Source organism: Diadema antillarum, unplaced genomic scaffold, assembly GCF_040938485.1.
Source record: "Diadema antillarum isolate AM-2024a unplaced genomic scaffold, OU_Dant_1.0 scf00000115, whole genome shotgun sequence".
In the NCBI taxonomy this organism is placed as follows: domain Eukaryota; kingdom Metazoa; phylum Echinodermata; class Echinoidea; order Diadematoida; family Diadematidae; genus Diadema; species Diadema antillarum.
Window position 1 is genome coordinate 2,441,946 of NW_027271004.1, and position 15,242 is coordinate 2,457,187.

Here is a 15,242-nt window from a genome sequence, read left to right on the forward strand (position 1 = left end):
AGTTGGGGATAGTGGGGGGGGGGGGGGGGGGACAATGTGCCCTATCTGATGAGGCACCAATCACTTGCACATTTGCTAGCCAACATGAATGGACGCCAAACACCAGTCACTATTCCGGAAAAAAGAAAAGAAGAAAAAATTGGAATTTCTATTCATCACAATCCTCATCTGCTGATACAGAAGCTCTCCTGATACTCTGCATCAAGGGCCAGATGATGAGGCTAGACACATGGTGAGCATCCAATTCAAACTCATATCTGACAGAATGGTTTTTAAAGGGATCGTACAGTTCTGGTTGAGACCTAATTTCAGGTTTCTAACATTTTTAGGTGAGATAATGAGAAATCTCATATGAAATATGAAAGAGCATGCAATTTTATGAGGAATTCAACGTTTATTTGATAAAAATTGGTTTTGAAATGCCTGAGATATCCAAAAAGAACGATTCTAATAAAGTGTGGGACCCACACTTTGTAACGATCGCTTTGTTTTACTTTGTTTTTGGAAGTTTCAGTTATTCCAAACCCGATTTTCATCAAATATACTTTGAATTCCTCTTAAAATGGTATGCTCTGTGCTATATCATAAGTGTTTTCTTGGTATCTTGCAAAAATTCGAAAGCCTATTTCTCATCTCAACCAAAACTGTACTATCCCTTTAAAGGGATCGTATAGTTTTGGTTGAGACCTAATTTCAGGTTTCTAACATTTTTTGGTGAGATAATCAGAAACCTCTTATGAAATATGAAAGAGCATGCAATTCTATGAGGAATTCAACGTTTATTTGATGAAAATTGGTTTTGAAATGGCTGAGATATCAAAAAAAGAGCGATTCTACTAAAGTGTGGGACCCACACTTTATCACGATCGCTTCGTTTTACTTTGTTTTTGGATGTTTCAGTCATTCCAAACCCGATTTTCATCAAATAAACTTTGAATTCCTCTTAAAATGGTATGCTCTGTACTATATAATAAGTGTTTTCTTGGTATCTCGCAAAAAGTTAAAAGCCCAATTCTCATCTCCACCAATACTGTACTATCCCTTTAACCCGTTGAAGACGAGTCCCCAGAATACTTGGGCAGGTGTCTATGGGAAATTTGTGTAATAGCAAAATAAGTCCTTAAAGGTGAACATTGTCAGACCATTACACATGGACTCTACTAGAGTACTAGGGGCATATGGACTACTGAATCTCTGTCTTCAACACATTTTCATGCGCTCTCAACAATATGATAAGCTATCTCGGATTGTTCTACACATGTCTCTCAAATGCCAAATATGAACATCAAGAAACAAACAAACAAGAAAGAATAAAAATATAAAAATACATGATGCATGGTATTGGCTTCTTACATGTTGTTCATCCTCAACCAGTGTGCATGTGTGTGCATGTGTGACACTGTAACACTGAATACCCAGACAGCTACACCAATATCCATTAAAAATTGGGATGAAAGTGAACGCTTGATATACAACTGTAAGCAAATCAAGTATATCACCCTATCTGGCCCTGTGCTGATATTCCTGTGGCCTTGAAAGCCAATCTTCTCTAGAGATTTCTGTTCATGTTTGGAGGATAAGATATCACCCTTCATATTCCTTGCAGAACACACACAAGAAAGTGCCTTGAGAAATGAGCACCTCCTCAACTACAGAAGTTTCCAGAGCTCGACTGTAATAGTACCCCCTCCCACACACACATGGATTTGTGGATAAGAAGTCATTGTTTTGTTTCGTTTTCAATTTTCCCAGAATACCGAATATCAAGGACGCGAGGGACATTGACTCCAACCGTGTAATCCTCTCTGGGGGCAGATTTGCATGATAGTTGAAGAGAAATGTATGAGGTTATTTCTTTTTCTGTTAATCCCATGAGGAAAGGGGGGGGGGGAGGGGATGAAAGACTTTTCCAAGAAAGAGGAATCTCTGTGACAGAGGAGTGTGAACCTGCAGAATGGCACATGAGCTAAGGGAGCAGTACTCCACAAGGCAATGCAATATGGAAACCCTTCAACAAATGCTGAAGGTAAGAGGTAATGCTTTAAAAGAGAAGAAAAACTCAATACAAGGGGATGACAACTGAAGACACTGGAGCATAAAACACTGTCCTTTTGTTCATCTAACTGAGCCCGGAAGTAGGTCAAAACCCTGTACTTTGGCAGGAAGATGTGCCTCTGTGGATGAAGAAATGTTTTCTTTATCTCACCTGGTTGCCTATGATCATGTCAAAAACTTAATTAGCTTTTGCCCAGAGAATCAAAACCATCACGTGTTGCCAGCTTACAATGTCAGTTGAGATGATGACAGATCTACGCAACAAGTCATGCACTTGTACCCTATGATGATCGAATATGCCTACAGGTCCTGTCTGCTCAGGTGATAATCAAAACAGAAATAAATGGTGTCTGTGGCCACTTTCACTGATCGTGAGCTAGACAATTTTCCTGCATCACTGCAATACTCAAAACACCCACACATTTGCACATTCAAGCGATTCCCCACCACACACAGGCATCTCTTTATTTTTTTTTTTTAGACGACACATCATTGAATAGGTGGGACTGGGCACTCCGCCATCTTCATCCCTCAGCCACACATGCCTGTCTACTACGCTAAGTGCAGCATGATTCATCTTCATCAATTTCAGGGGAGTTACGGTTGCTAGGAAACGGCAGCCGCAATCGTCTCGGTTGAATAATTGATGGCTGTGGAGGAAAATTTGAACGAAGAATGGATACAGTTGCTCCGAAGAGCAGAGTCTAGAAAATGCGCCAGGCAGAGATTGATAGCAACATTTGACGGTACTTTTCAGCAGCACTTTTTAAAGTCAATAAAGATGGGGATTTAAAAAAAAAAAACAATACCACCACCAAACTGTCATCCCTGCAGAAAGAAATAATGTCACAACAATGTTGTTTCTGCTTTTATTTCAATCTATCCTCTGACATTTTCATTCAAATTGAGACAGAAGATGTTTCTTTTATATGGTACACCTTGCCTTTCACACTAGTTATTGTACTTTGTAATTTTCTTATTCAGCACTCACCTATCCAACCCGTTGAGGATGGACTGATCTTGCTACGGGTTAATCTTCTAAAATGTAGATGTATGGGAGGGGGGGGGGCCTGTTCTGACCAGGGAGATCATGAGAGAAGAAAGACTATTTACAATCTACCGATGACTAAACCTTTGTCACTGGCGGCGAGGCAGGTGGATGTCCTTTGTCATGGAAACATCATCATCTTCACTAAAAAAAAAAAAACAAGGAGCAAAAGATGGACTGAAAATTGGATTTGGGATGACCAGTAGCGATGCCCATACTCAGTGCGAAATGACTCTAATTAATGCAAGAAAACTCTGGCAGCAGTATAAGTCATCATTTTGCAGTGATTGAATCTGCTGGTGAGGGTCAGGTTGCCCGCGACTCAATTGACCCCGACCCCCCCCCCCCCCCCCACCCCCACCCCCCAAGCTAATCAATCTGTAATCAACTGCAGAATAGAGAACCTGAGATGTATGTAATATTGGCGGCGGGCAAGCGGCTGCCGCTCCACAAAAAGCGGGTCGCATTATGGGGTGGTTTTGGCTAGTGGATGACCTGACCGGTGGAAGATGGGGATGGAGAGTGAGAGAGAAAGTGGGGGGGGGGGAAGACATGAATTATGCAGACACAAGGAGTAGGGTCATTCCAGGCTACTCTCCGTCTTCTGCTATCTGTGTCTGTGTGCATGTGTGTGTGTGTCCGAATCTTATGCGCTCAGAACCGAAAGCACTCAACGAGGAACTAATGTACAGCATGTGTGTGTGTGTGTGTGTGTGTGTGTCAGTCGTGGCTAAGGTCCGGATGACTCATGGCTAAGTGATGCCGCCGGTGATGACGGAAATCTTTGGAAGACGCAATCTCTCTCCTTACCCCGATTTAGGACAGAGGGGTATCCCTTTCCTCCCTCTCTCTCTCTCTCCCGCTCTTGCTTCCCTCTCCTCATCTCATCTTGGTGTCTCCCGCCTCCGTCTCTCCGCATCATTCTCCATGGTTATCTCTCTCTCTCTCCTCCTCTGCATCTCGTCTAGAGACAGAAGGGTGCATGCTTCTTCTACCGCATTTTGATTCCTTCTGCCAAATTCTCCCTAGTTACTATCCTCATCTACTCCTATCTTCTGTTCCTTCTTCTCCCTTCTCTCCCTCCCCCCTCTCTCTGCATTGATTGGAATCTACTATTTCCCTTTCTCTCACCCCTACCCTCTTATAACTTTCTGTTTCGTACAATTCTACCTCAAAATCTCCCAAAGGCCCAATTTTGCACCCTGTCTGGCTCACGATCTCTCTCCATCTCTTCCTATCTCCATCCCCCTTTTCTCTCCCTATCCCATCTGAGTGTCTTCCACCTACATCTCTCGGTGCATCACTCTCCAGGGGTGTTCTGCCCCCCCCTCCCATCTCCCTCTCCACCTGCTTGTCTAATTTCAGGGTGCAGGGGGGTATATTCTGTTCTTTGTCCACTTTTTGAAATGTCTGCCTCATTCTCTCACGTTGCCATCCCAATCTACCATATTACATATCTCTCTTCTCCTCCTCTTCCCCTACCCCTCCTCCTCCTCCTCCTCTCTCTATGCCTTGATTTGAGCCTTTTATTCCTATTCCTTCTTTCTCTGTTCTGCCATTATCATCATGTCCTGTGCGTGCAATTCCATTTCTGTTTCTCTGTACCACCTCCACCCCCCTCTCCCCCCAGTCTGTCTGGTTTCTGCATCTCTGGTATGATGCTTTGTACAATCCATCACTATCTCCTTCAGTCTTACCCCATTTCCATCCACCGCCATCTTGCTGATTCTCATCCCTTCGGCACAAACCTTGCAAACAGCAGCTAAAATCTATACAACTAAACAACACACCGATCATCGATAATTTCTACATAACGACAGCATTTCCAGTAGGCAGAAGATATGATTTCTCTGGAACTTGCACAGCAACGTCATCATCATTTTCAAAATGTCCTTGCTTTGAACTCAAACAAGCAACTTTGCAAAATTTGATATATTCCATCCCTTTGTTCTTTGCTATGCATATCATTTTAATATTCAATTTGCTCATTTCTGTATTTTTCTTTCCCTTCAGAGTTCTTCTAAGACTTAATTAACCGTCCAACATGTTGCCCTTTTGCTGCTGCCACTGTTACAGCGCAATTTAAATGCTTCTCTTTTTTTTCTCTCTTTTTTAGCTGGGGGTGGCCAGGTTCCATGGTAAATGACAGACACTGTGCAACTCCACGCATAGTCTAGACATTAATTGGTTTGAGCTTAGCTTGCAAGACCCAATCTTGTCTCCTCTTACAAATTTGCTCTGCTCGAACTTTCGTGACTGAGCCTACGTCAGTTCTTGCTATGTATGCCGAGAGATACCTGCAGACTGATAATTAGCTCCGTCGTAAACGAGAAAACAAAAGATGCAAGAGCATGCCTGCCAACCAATTTCTGCAGACCAAAGAGCACACTAATGAACAGTAAAAAAAAAAATCAAAAACATATTCTAAAGGCTCAATATTAATAAAAACTGAAAGAGAGAGATTGAGGATATTGCACAAATCAAGCCTATTAAATTAAGTCTTGGTAAAACATATTTTTCATACATCAAAAACTATAGTCACTTATTTCAGATGACGGAAAAGTAGTATATGCAGTGAAAAAAAAAATGCTGCTTGGCAACTCTGCCAACAATTATCATCAAAACAGTACAACTTTAACCATCCATAGCCAACTTGTTCGGATATTGGGGGGGGGGGGGGGAGTTGGATGGAGAGAAAATTCGAACACAAGAAGCACATTCTGAGCATAACGCTGGAATAATAGTATAGGTCTGCAAACATTCCCACATCCAAATCAGGGAGATTCCACACAGCAATCAGGGAGATATCTGTGTGTTACATGCATTTCAGTGGGTGAAAATATTTTCCAAATCAGGGAGATTTTAATATTCTCTTATTCAGACATGACCAGATTTTGACATTTTCATGGAGACTCCTGCAGAATCAGGGAGACTTGGCAGCTTTGATAGTACCCTCTTCCTCTCACAGCATAGCTGTTTCAAAGATGTACGCAACATGGCACAGAATTTGATTTGGAAACTAGAATCTGTTGAGGGGAAACCCTTTGTGTTGAAGACGCACAGTAACAAACATGTCGTCATTATTCAGTATCATAGGAATGACGCTCCACAGTAACAGTTTTAGCTGTGATATGCTCTACTTCTTTAAAAAAAAAATCATCACTCTTAACACATCACAATTGGCACTTTCCAAAAGCAATACTTTTATTCAAGCTTCCATTTAAAAACTGGATGCTCGCCAAGTCACTTCATGATCATCTTTCCTTCATTTACTTTATCATCACATTTCCCTAAATCGCGAGGGAGAAAATGATTGATGGCTTGGCAACGTTGCAACGGGCGTCAGCAGCGGATGAAGAGTTGGACGTGGTCTAGAGTTTGCAGGTGTCGGTTTGACTTGGGACAATTTATCTTTTTTTTTTCTTTTTTTTAACGACCGCCATTTCCTATCTCACTTGACTTCATAATCAATACCTCTCATCAAGACAACTGATGTTAGATGAACTTATGTGATTAAGACTCCTTCTTAGAGTCTTGCACGCAACGATGTTTCATGGTGAGTATGGGCCCATATGTACATACCGTGTCTTTCCTCATCAACATATTAACCCGTTGACGACTAGTACCAAGTTTACTCGGACAGGTGTCTATGGGAGAGTGCGTTACAGAAAAATCAGCTTGTCCTCAAGTGGGTTAAGATTACAAGAGTAATGCAAAAGATTAATAAGCTAGCAATCTTTAAACATTGGCCGCAAGATACAGAGTAGGACAGGGTTAAAGGTGGTGGAGTCTGTGGGCGTCGGTTTGATTTGGGGCGCATCCCACACGCATGCCAAATATTCGATGTCACCCGCGGCATACTGTCATGCTGTTTTTTGCCACGGATGGGTGCTCTGTTGACATTAAAAGACAGACATTTCGGTATGTGCAACACCACTATGGCACAGCAAAGCATTGAACCACCACCGTTACGTGCCATGGGTGCTAGACAGAAGATTTTATGCCAATAACTTGGGCAGAGTACATTATTACAAACAACCACATGTATTGTCCCACAGAGCATTGCATTCATATAAGACTTGACAACTGAACAATGTGTCATACCTGTCAAATTAATGGTGTTAAAAAGAAAATGAATGCATTTTGATGTAAGAAATGCTAAGGGTAGACTTACTGAGAGCTTCGCCATTGATGAGTCCGTTACAACCATTGTATGTGAGTGTCCACTGGCACCTTGGTGTCGCGAGGTCATAAGCGAGAATAAATTATCTTTAAAGAAAAAAATTGTCTGATGCCGCAGCTCGGATGACACTAGGAAATATAGTTTTCACGCTGACACTGTGGGGTCCTACCCACCAGCATTAATCGGACGTGTTTGTGACAGCATGTTTTATCAAACTCCCTTCACCCGCAAGTTTCTCTCTACCGAGGTGACAGGAAAAGAGGTCTGCAACTTCTCCCAGCCCCGGAGAGCCCAGGACTTCATAGCATCCTGGTCCCAGTAACCATGGTGATTGGCATCTTGGGTTGACTGAGAATGACTAGAGTCTGTAAGAAGTTGGTGTGTGAGGATCTGGCAACAGTTACCTCCGCTGGTGCACTGACTGGCAAACAGAATATACACCTAAAAACAAAAAAACACTTATGATCCAAGTCTCAACCTGTTCAGTTCTGAAACTGAACTACTAGATTCTGACCAGAAGGCAAGATCTCCACACAAATAATGTTACACTTCTTCCTCTTTTGTTGCCAAAGACATGCAAAGAATGGTGGTTGTGACAATCGAGATAAGAATTGCTCAGTTTGTCCGCTTGGGTCTGATGCTAAAATCCAAATGAGTTATTCCCCCAAAGTGCTAGGCTTGTGTGTACCGCAAGGCCATCAACAAGTGTCTGTTCTGCTGGACTGAGCGGTGCTGTATGCACGAGGACCTGGTCTTACGTCAGGGTAGCCCGCGCTCAGACTGAAAACAGTTGGCCGACTCTCGCTGCTCACAACAACACGTGAAAAAATGTTTTGATGCAAAGCGGGGGACTGACTATAATGCCCGCACTATAATGCCCGAGCACTGGGCCACACGTCACGCCACAAAGAGGAATCCCATTACACTCCAATTATCTGAAAATCTCTCGAGTTTGACCCTCTAGTGGGGAATGAATAGGCCTGCTTTAAAAGATGAGAGCACGCACAATGGAGTGCCATCCCCGCTACGTGTTGCGGAACAAAAGGCCTATGCACTCTCTGGTCCATGAAACACCCTTGCTTGTACTGTTTCAAAGAATTTCTCTCAGTTGGAACAGGACAGGAGAGAAAGAGACAGATAGAAAGTTACATAGAGAAAAAGAGAAAGATAGATACAGAGATACATAAAAGGATAGCTAAATACAGAGAGAGGGAGAGATAGACATAAACATAGAAAGAATAGGATAGATGCAAAGAGAAAGAGATATATACATTGAAAGAAAAAGCTGGATACATGAGAAAGGAATAGAAACAGATAGAGTAATAGATACATAAAGGGAAAAGGATAGATAGATACACAGAAATAATAGACAGAAAGAAAGAGAAAGAAATAGATACATAGGTAGAAAAGGATAGGTACAAAGAGAGAAAGAGATACGTACAGAAAGAGTAATAGATACACAGAGGGAAAGAATAGATATATACAAAGAGAGAAACATATAGACAGAGAAAGAGAAAGAAATAGATACATAGAGAGATAAGGACAGATAGATACAGAGAAAGAAAGAGATAGACAGATACAGAGAGAGAGAGAGAGAAGGAGAGAGAGATAGATACAGAGAAAGAGATGGATAGATACAGATAGAAAATGAGAGAGTGAGAAAGGGAAAGAAATGTAAAAAGCAAAAACAAAAACAAACAGAAGTTTCCAGTACAGATTTCAGTAGTAACATTTCTAATCGTCTTCCCCTCTCGCTAAGCTGTAGGAGGTCTGCCGTCACTGTCATTTTGATAGTACTCCATCATCACAACGAAGAGAATTTGTTTTGCTTGAGAGTATAACAGCTAAAAAAAAAAGAAGAAGAAGAAAATCTCTGCATTCTATCATTATTGATCGAAATGATTCACTAATGGTCTGGATTAAAATACTGCCAACTTTATTTTGAATGCGCCCTTTTTTTTCCTGCATCGGGCAAGGCTTTGGGGGGAGGTTTTTCTCTGAGTTGGGTCACAACCCAGTGCCCCTGTGTACGCACGTTAGTCAATAATTCCTTTGTTTACTTCTATACTTCCTGCTTCTTTTCCTTCATGCTTGTCCCCAATTTCTCCAACCCCCCCCCCCATAATTCTTCGCCCATCGCCTTGCGTCATCATTCCACTGTCAAATTTTTCATCTGGTATCGAGAGCACGCCATTTGCATCTGAAGCACAAGCAAACATGGCACGCACATCGAAGACAATGTACTTTCTATGGCAGATTACAACCTAGATGAAAGAGGAATACAACGAGAAATAACACAGTCCTGTCAAGTTGTAGACAAGAGGTGATGCCATCCTATGCTGTTGAAAGAAGATCCCAGATTTTTCTTTACTTTAGACATACCTTCCATCGACCTACAGCACTGGTACAAGTAACTATTTACCAAGACTATTTACCGAGGTACCAATTTGGAGAGGCTATTCAACAATTACAGAATTCACGAGTACACACTGTCTGTAAAAAGAAAAAAAAACAAGGACTAGTAAAATGCGGTAAGAAAGCCCCCTAGCAAAAAAGATTGGCATGCTAATCCGTGAAAAGGGTAGTGGAAATCCTTCTCAAGCTGGACTGGTAAACAGTTCTGGACAGGAACAGATTGGGAGATTTTGTTTTTTTCTGAGGGGGGCTCATCCCAGACTGAGGGATAAAGAAGGAAATGGTCAACAACATCTCAGAATATGTCTTCTTCTTGAGATCTCACAATCTATCTCATACTGGATCCACACACAAGTGAAAACCAATGTTTCGCAAATGATCCATTCAAATTGAATTGACACATATACAAACTGTTGTGATCACCACATATCAATTCACTTCGCTGTTAGTGCAGAGAATCTGCTTTTTTTGTCTGCCACTGTAGCAACTGCTGCATTCTTCTGACTAAACTCACATAATTACAGATTGAGGAATTTTTATTTTACCTGCATTCCCTCCTCCTCCGAGAGAGAGGAAAAAAAATCATGATTACAAGAATTGATATGACAATAATTTTTCTTCTTCCAGTATCTTTGTATCAAATATTGGTGTACAGAGTTATAAATCCCCCTCCCCTCCCCCAGCCATCAATCTCAGAAAGATAAATGATCGCATTAATTCTCTCTCTCTATTTTAACCAGCTGTTGATAAATTCACAAAATGCTATACCAAAAACACATTGTGCAGTAAACATAGTGCACATCTTTCCCCCAAACTGCTACTAAATTATTGTGGTCATACAATGAATACAACCTCAAAAAAAAAAAAGCGTGGCGTGAAACTTTTTTTTGAATGGCTGCAGTGTTTCTTTTTACTGGAGCACAAAAGTATTCATTATAATTTCATAAACTTCACATTTCTGCAAGAACACAACAGGGAAAGATGTGTTGCACTGAAAACGAGATGACACAAGTTCAAGCTACAAGTAGCTAAAGCGTCTGTTTGAGATTGACACCAATGTTTGGCAACTACACACTGGATGCCTTCATGTCACGGATCAAAGGATTTTTCGTTTCCTCTCCTAAATTACGATTGGGGTCCACGCACGGGCAGGATTGATTTGGTAATGACTGCCCGCCTTTTCCCCCCTTGAGCGAGCAAGCGTGGCCACTCACGACCGGCTTGTAATTTTAATTGACCGCACATTCCTCCCGTACCTACATACATCCCCTGCTTTCATTCCGGGGTAGGGAGATTATATGCCACATATCTGTCCGTGATCTGCCACAAAAGCCATCGCCAAGGAACAGCAAAATGAGAGACTGTGTGTGGTAAAATTCATGACAGCATATCCTGGTGGTTTGTAATTGAATAATGGAAGTATGAGTTATTCTTTCTCTGAAGAAGATGAAGAAGGAAAAAAAAAAACAACAACTCTGCTGTTGGTGCCAATGGTATGAGGAATTATATCACATTACAATCAAGTTAGAATTTTGCAGAGTAGAGTTTGGATTACTGCAGCTCCCTCCTTATGCTACTCCCACAAACATTTTATATTAGGATTGGTTGTGATTCCTTGCAATAACCTGTACTTTAGCATGATAGTGACTTTTAATTACATTTTTCAAAGTAAGGATCTTTGGAAAACATGATTCTTTCGATTCTCAACTGCTGTATATAGTGTCAAACTGCAGGAATACGTTGAATGTTTTGAGCCATGAACTGCTGAACTTGTCACCGTATGATAATCAGTCTTGAACCATGACAATTTCTCTCACAGGATTTCACAGAGCATTTACAAGAGAGAACCATTACTGTTAGAATATGCCCTCCCCAAATACTGATCATAAAGAAGCACCAAAACTTGCCATTTCAAAAAGAAACTGGGGAAGAAGTATGATTCGTGCTTCATATCATAACCAACTCCCCAAGTTTTTTATACTGTGAATATGCGTGACTTTATTTCGTCTCCAAGGGGGTATGAACCAGGATGTGGCCTTTTTTTTTTTTTCATCTTCTTGTCGAGGCAACGTTGCAACATAATTCATCATGTGGGCATGTGATTAATGACAAGGCATCCTAACATGTGAATTTAAAGAGAATTCATGCAAGGGTGGTTAGGTTGAAAATTAATTAACTACACATAAAAAACCCCTAAGGTGATGATAACTACAACTTCACTTGAAAAGAAAGTATCAAAGTTTGTTTACTTTAAGCCAGAGATCAAGCACTCGCATACAATATAGACGATGGATTAATTTGCAGGAAAATGACAGTATACAGAAAGTGAATGAAGAATACATGTTTGCCGAGGTTAACCACAAATCCAATCCTAAAGTTATTTTCTTTTTGAGGGAGGAGGGGGATTTCCTAACCATCCTTTCCTTGTACTTAATTACTCTGTGGACATCTAAAATTCAAGGAGATCACATTGTCGAAAACAAACCTGCACACAAATGATCTCTGCTTCAAAACAGTTAAGAAGTAATCAGTGAAGTGAAGATTGACAGCATATATCACTTTACCAAATTGCCTATAATGACCTTAAATCATCAATATTGCTCTCCTTCCAACCCCTCCCCCCACCCCCCCCCACCCCCGATCTTGACTGCTCTCATCCCCTAATATTGCCAGTCTTCAATCTTGAAACGGGAGCTTCAATCATGGGATCTACATTCCACTGAAAAAGCGGCATCTTGCGTATCATTGCGTGTACATGTTTACTCAACTGGTATTGACCCCACTAAATTATACTACTCCAGTCTGGGTCTTATGACATCGTTTTTCAAAGTATGCATTAGAAAAAAGAAATATGCATTATCATCATCTCAAATATCTCCAGCATCATATTTAACCTCCTACCTGACATTCCGCATCCCTCTGAGGATGGAGGGGGGCTGTGAGTGCCTACCTACCAGTACATCTTGGCAAAAAAGGGGTGCAGAATTGGGGGAAAGGCCAGAAGCCAGCAGAAAATCTCTTTTGGGAATTCCCCAAAGCTCGAGGTCATCGCGTCACAACCGTCTCCCGGCATGATGCCGACCCATTTTTTTGAAACTGTGCACAGTCTCATGTTGTGTACAGATATAAGGAACCTATCAAAATCACAATACTCCATGCTGGCAAGATACGAATCATATGACAGTATTTGCTGGGAGGCTTCGGATTTCCACATGTAACACAAACGATCTTTTGTTGTTGTTGTTGTTGTTGTTGTTGGAGGGTCATAGCTTGCTTGAGAAGAAATACTGTTCATAAGTTTGGTCACAGTGTGAACACACTTTTGCTATATATATTATTCAATGCACAGCATAACTCAAAGAGCCAGCCAAAACAGAAGAAGAAAAATGAAATAATAATAATAATAATAATAATAATAATAATAATAATAATAATAATAATAATAACAACAATAATAATAATAATGATAATAATAATAACAACAATAATAATAATAATAATAATAATAATAATAACAATAATAATGATAATAATAATAATAATAACAACAATAATAATAATGATAATAATAATAACAACAACAATAATAATAATAATAATAATAATAACAATAATAATAATAATAATAATAATAAAAATGATAATAACAATAACAAGGTCTTATTTACCCAGGGTAGCCTCTTCAATGTTGCCACTGCTCAACCAGAGGGCCCTGCTATTTTTATTACCCTAGCGTTGCCAGGTACCCATTTATACACCTGGGTCGAGAGGGACACAGTGGGCAAAAACATCTTGTCCAAGGACGTAAGCACTGGGCGGGATTCGAACTCGGTTCCTCCGATCGGGAGTCGGGAGTCTTATCCACTATGCCACAGTGCCCCCAAAGCCTTGAGTTGAGGCGTACAGAGCAAACTTTAAACTTCTCAAAATATCATGGTTTCAGCACTCTGTTATCACATAGAGACATTGTTCTCTACTTTATTGTGTAAATTTTCAATTTCTAATCATGATATGAATTCTAAAAGACAATCTCCATGGAAACTGGAATCAAGGCATCTTTCACTCAGAAGTCCACACATGAGCACGTCAACACATTCTGTGGGAAAGGGATGTAGCACTGAGCACACAACTCACGGCATGAACAAAACCAACACAGAATGCAGTGTGTGGGACCTGTACATTTTTTTTTTTTTTTTTTTGGATGTGTGATGACATTTGAAGGATTTCATACAATGTTTCAATGGGACATGAAAATGATGACATTGATTACTATCACTGGATGCTGGATGCGCAAGAACGAGGTTAACTGCCACTGGGCTTTACTCACCGATAGCTTGGATGGCTGATTCGGGTCAGGGCTCATCTGCACCGGCCCACTGGGGGCGCTCTTCCTTCGCTTGCGATTGTCCCCGCCATCATGGCTGATATCTGCAATGTGGACGAGAAAAAGAAATGAAAAGTAGGAGAATGGTCAGTATGGCCAATAAGTTTTTTTTTGCGATTCAGCAGAAGGTGCCAGCATTTCACGCAAAAAAAAAAAGGCATTTTGTATCAATTGAGTGATGTATATAAATGAGGGGGTCGGTGCAATATAGTGCTAACCCACTTTTGTCCAAATTGAGTTACATGCATTTTCATAATCCTTATCCTTTACTCTAACCTCCGTGAAAATATCATATTTGAATTCAACCAATAAGATGGTAAAAAATGCATGCATTCATGTTTTATTAATGTACAATGTATGGATTTTCCAAACATTCAACAGTGATTATCTCAAAATGACTATTGTGTGGGTTAGCACTATATTGCACCGACCCCCTCAAATATGACTTTATAATCTTACAAAGGATAAGTGCCAAAGGTAATACACAACATGCCTGTAAGCTAGGCACTACACTGCATATTCCATTATCTTTTCCTAGATTACACAGGCTCATCGGAATACATATATTGTTTTTCCTCAACAGTCAAAATGGTCTAGCCTGTCACGCACGAAAAACAGATAAACTTGGTCTGTAATTTCATATTTGACGTGGAGGAAAGAGATGAAGGAAGAATTCTCGTGTATCAGCTTTCACTGTCTTCATTATATTACAAAAGGCACACAGCAGTACAGACAAGGCAACAGTCACATAGAGAGTTAACATATGAAAACACATTTGACATCTAAGGCAGTCCCGGGTCTATATGCATACTACTTGATCATAAGAATACAAATTGACTGTGGTAATTTCTTGATAGATATATGCTCCATAATCCCACTTAACTCATTCATCTTCATTACCATACATCACAAAATGGGAATTATGTCACAAACATATCATGCAATGCATGTAGCAAATGTTTTTCTATTCTATTCCACTGCACACACACATACACACACACACACCACTTTTAACAACAAGAACAACAATAAGACCTGAAATGACACTGTGATAAACAGGCTGAAAACAAAAAACCACAAAGGAAACAAAATAGATACGGTGAAACTGAGACCTAAATGGATTCAAATGTCAATATCTGGCATCAGAAACTGACATG

At 40.5% G+C, this 15,242-nt stretch overlaps 1 protein-coding gene across 1 annotated transcript in view; it reads right to left on the minus strand.

Moving 5' to 3' along the window:
• The window catches only part of LOC139719836 (uncharacterized), a 341,386-nt gene that overhangs the window by 100,740 nt on the left and 225,404 nt on the right, over positions 1 to 15,242 (minus strand). The window contains exon 4 of the mRNA XM_071631222.1: positions 14,029 to 14,129. Coding sequence (XP_071487323.1) covers positions 14,029 to 14,129 — 101 coding nt within the window. The remainder of the gene's footprint in view (positions 1 to 14,028; positions 14,130 to 15,242) is intronic.